General features: G+C 64.2%; 1 protein-coding gene across 1 annotated transcript; it reads left to right on the forward strand.

The window, feature by feature from the left end:
• Positions 1 to 883: 883 nt before the first annotated feature.
• Positions 884 to 2,386, forward strand: Foxc2 (forkhead box C2). The gene has a single exon (XM_076839502.1). It carries the CDS (start codon positions 884 to 886, stop codon positions 2,384 to 2,386), a length of 1,503 nt encoding a protein of 500 aa, XP_076695617.1.
• Positions 2,387 to 2,659: the final 273 nt, after the last annotated feature.

The following is a 2,659-nucleotide window of genomic DNA, read 5'->3' on the forward strand; positions in this document are numbered from 1 at the left end:
TCACTCATTAAGAAAGTCCCCCAGCATCTCTGCCGTCCCCAAGGTGTGGTGGGAGCGACTTGGCTGCACTCGCCAATTCGATTTTATATTTCAAACTTATTTTTCGCTAAGAAACTTCTATTTTTTTTGCCCTGGACACGTGGTCCCATTAACCAAAATACCATAATAAAATAAGTTTTACTAAGATAACTCATTTTTAAAAAGACTTTTCAAGTTAGGGCTGAGCTACAAAAAAGGCGAGTGATGCGCGGCTGGGTCTTAGAGCCGCCGGATTCCTTCGCTCCTCTCCCTGATTGGTGCCATCTCCCCATAGCTGTCGGATGATTGGTCCAAAGTTCCAGGAGGGGGCGCGGCCTGAGGAAAGTAAAAACTCGCTTACGGCAAGAAGACTTTTGAAACTTTTCCCAATCCCTAAAAGGGACTTTGCCTCGTTTTCCGGGCTCCGCAGGGCAGCCACTCTGGACCCCGTCTCGCCGACCCTCAAGGCTGACGATCTGCAGGGAGACTTGGAGACCTGCTTTCTCCCTCCTTGCGCGGACGGGGGGAACATTCCAGTGCCCGCGCGGCGTCTCTGCTGCGACCGACAGTCTGCCCGGCTGCCACCCACCGGACCCCGAAAGCGCGCGGGCGAGCAGGGCCGGAGCTGTGGTCGCCCAGGGCGCGCCCTCCAGGATGCTGACCCGCCCAGTCCGCTGAAATCGAGCGCTCCTCTTCGGCTCCAGCGCCGGCGCCTCCTCCACCTCGCCGCTGAGGCTTCGCTCTGCCGGGGCAGTCCCCACCGATTCCTTCCCTTCTCGCGCCTCGCTCTCACTCTCCAGGCCTTCCTCGCTCCCCTGGCCGCAGTCCGTGCGCGCAGGCGGTGGCGAGCGGTCTTGGACGCAGCATGCAGGCGCGCTACTCGGTGTCCGACCCCAACGCCCTGGGAGTGGTGCCCTACTTGAGCGAGCAGAATTACTACCGGGCAGCGGGCAGCTACGGCGGCATGGCCAGCCCCATGGGCGTCTACTCAGGCCACCCGGAGCAATACGGCGCGGGCATGGGCCGCTCGTACGCGCCCTACCACCACCACCAGCCCGCGGCGCCCAAGGACCTGGTAAAGCCGCCCTACAGCTACATAGCTCTCATAACCATGGCGATCCAGAATGCGCCCGAGAAGAAAATCACCCTGAACGGCATCTACCAGTTCATCATGGACCGTTTCCCCTTCTACAGAGAGAATAAGCAGGGCTGGCAGAACAGTATCCGCCACAACCTTTCGCTCAATGAGTGCTTCGTCAAGGTGCCTCGCGACGACAAGAAACCTGGCAAGGGCAGCTACTGGACGCTGGACCCTGACTCCTACAATATGTTCGAGAACGGCAGTTTCCTGAGGCGCCGGCGGCGCTTCAAAAAGAAGGACGTGCCCAAGGAGAAGGAGGAGCGGGCCCACCTCAAGGAGCCGCCCCCGGCATCGTCCAAGGGTGCCCCGGCTGGGCCCCCCCTAGCGGACGCCCCCAAGGAGGCCGAGAAGAAAGTGGTGATCAAGAGCGAGGCTGGGTCGCCTGCGCTGCCGGTCATCACCAAGGTGGAGACGCTGAGCCCCGAGAGCGCGCTGCAGGGCAGCCCACGCAGCGCGGCCTCCACCCCGGCGGGCTCTCCGGACGGCTCGCTGCCAGAGCATCACGCATCGGCGCCCAACGGGCTGCCTGGCTTTAGCGTGGAGAACATCATGACGCTGCGAACCTCGCCGCCGGGCGGCGAACTGAGCCCCGCGGCCGGGCGCGCTGGCCTGGCGGTGCCCCCGCTGGCGCTGCCCTACGCTGCCGCGCCGCCTGCAGCCTACGGTCAGCCGTGCGCTCAGGGTCTGGAGGCGGGGGGCGCGGGGGGCTACCAGTGCAGCATGCGCGCCATGAGCCTGTACACCGGGGCCGAGCGGCCGGCGCACATGTGCGTCCCGCCCGCCCTGGACGAGACCCTCTCGGACCACCCGAGTGGCCCCGCATCACCGCTGAGCGCCCTCAACCTCGCTGCCGGCCAGGAGGGCGCGCTCGCTGCCGCGGGCCACCACCACCCGCATCACGGCCACCACCACCCACAGGCGCCGCAGCCCCCGCCCGTTCCTCAGCCCCAGCCCGCGCCGCCGCCCGGGTCGGCCGCAGCCCCGGCGGCTTCCTGGTATCTCAACCACAGCGGGGACCTAAACCCCCTCTCTGGCCACACATTCGCCGCCCAGCAGCAGACTTTCCCCAACGTCCGGGAGATGTTCAACTCTCACCGGCTGGGAATCGAAAACTCGACCCTCGGGGAGTCCCAGGTGAGCAGCGCGAGCTGTCAGCTGCCCTACAGGGCCACGCCGTCCCTCTACCGCCACGCAACCCCCTATTCCTACGACTGCACAAAATACTGAAGCGCCCTCGCCCTTCCCTGCGCTGGGCCTCGCCTCCAGACGCGGCCCTGTCAGACCTGGAAGGCTGCAGACAGTGAGGCACAAAGAAACGAATCATGCCCACCGACTCTTTCTCAGACCCGGGAGCAGAGAGCTCGTGCGCCCGCCTCCAGCCATCTGCGAAGCGTCTGGGAAGCGTGCAGGTAACTTTAGTCCGCCGCCCCGTTTCTGAGACCCCCGGGGAGTCCTCTAAAGGGGCGCAGCCCAGCGAGATGAACACCGATTTTTAAAATC

The sequence above is a fragment of the Callospermophilus lateralis genome, chromosome 18 (assembly GCF_048772815.1).
Source record: "Callospermophilus lateralis isolate mCalLat2 chromosome 18, mCalLat2.hap1, whole genome shotgun sequence".
In the NCBI taxonomy this organism is placed as follows: domain Eukaryota; kingdom Metazoa; phylum Chordata; class Mammalia; order Rodentia; family Sciuridae; genus Callospermophilus; species Callospermophilus lateralis.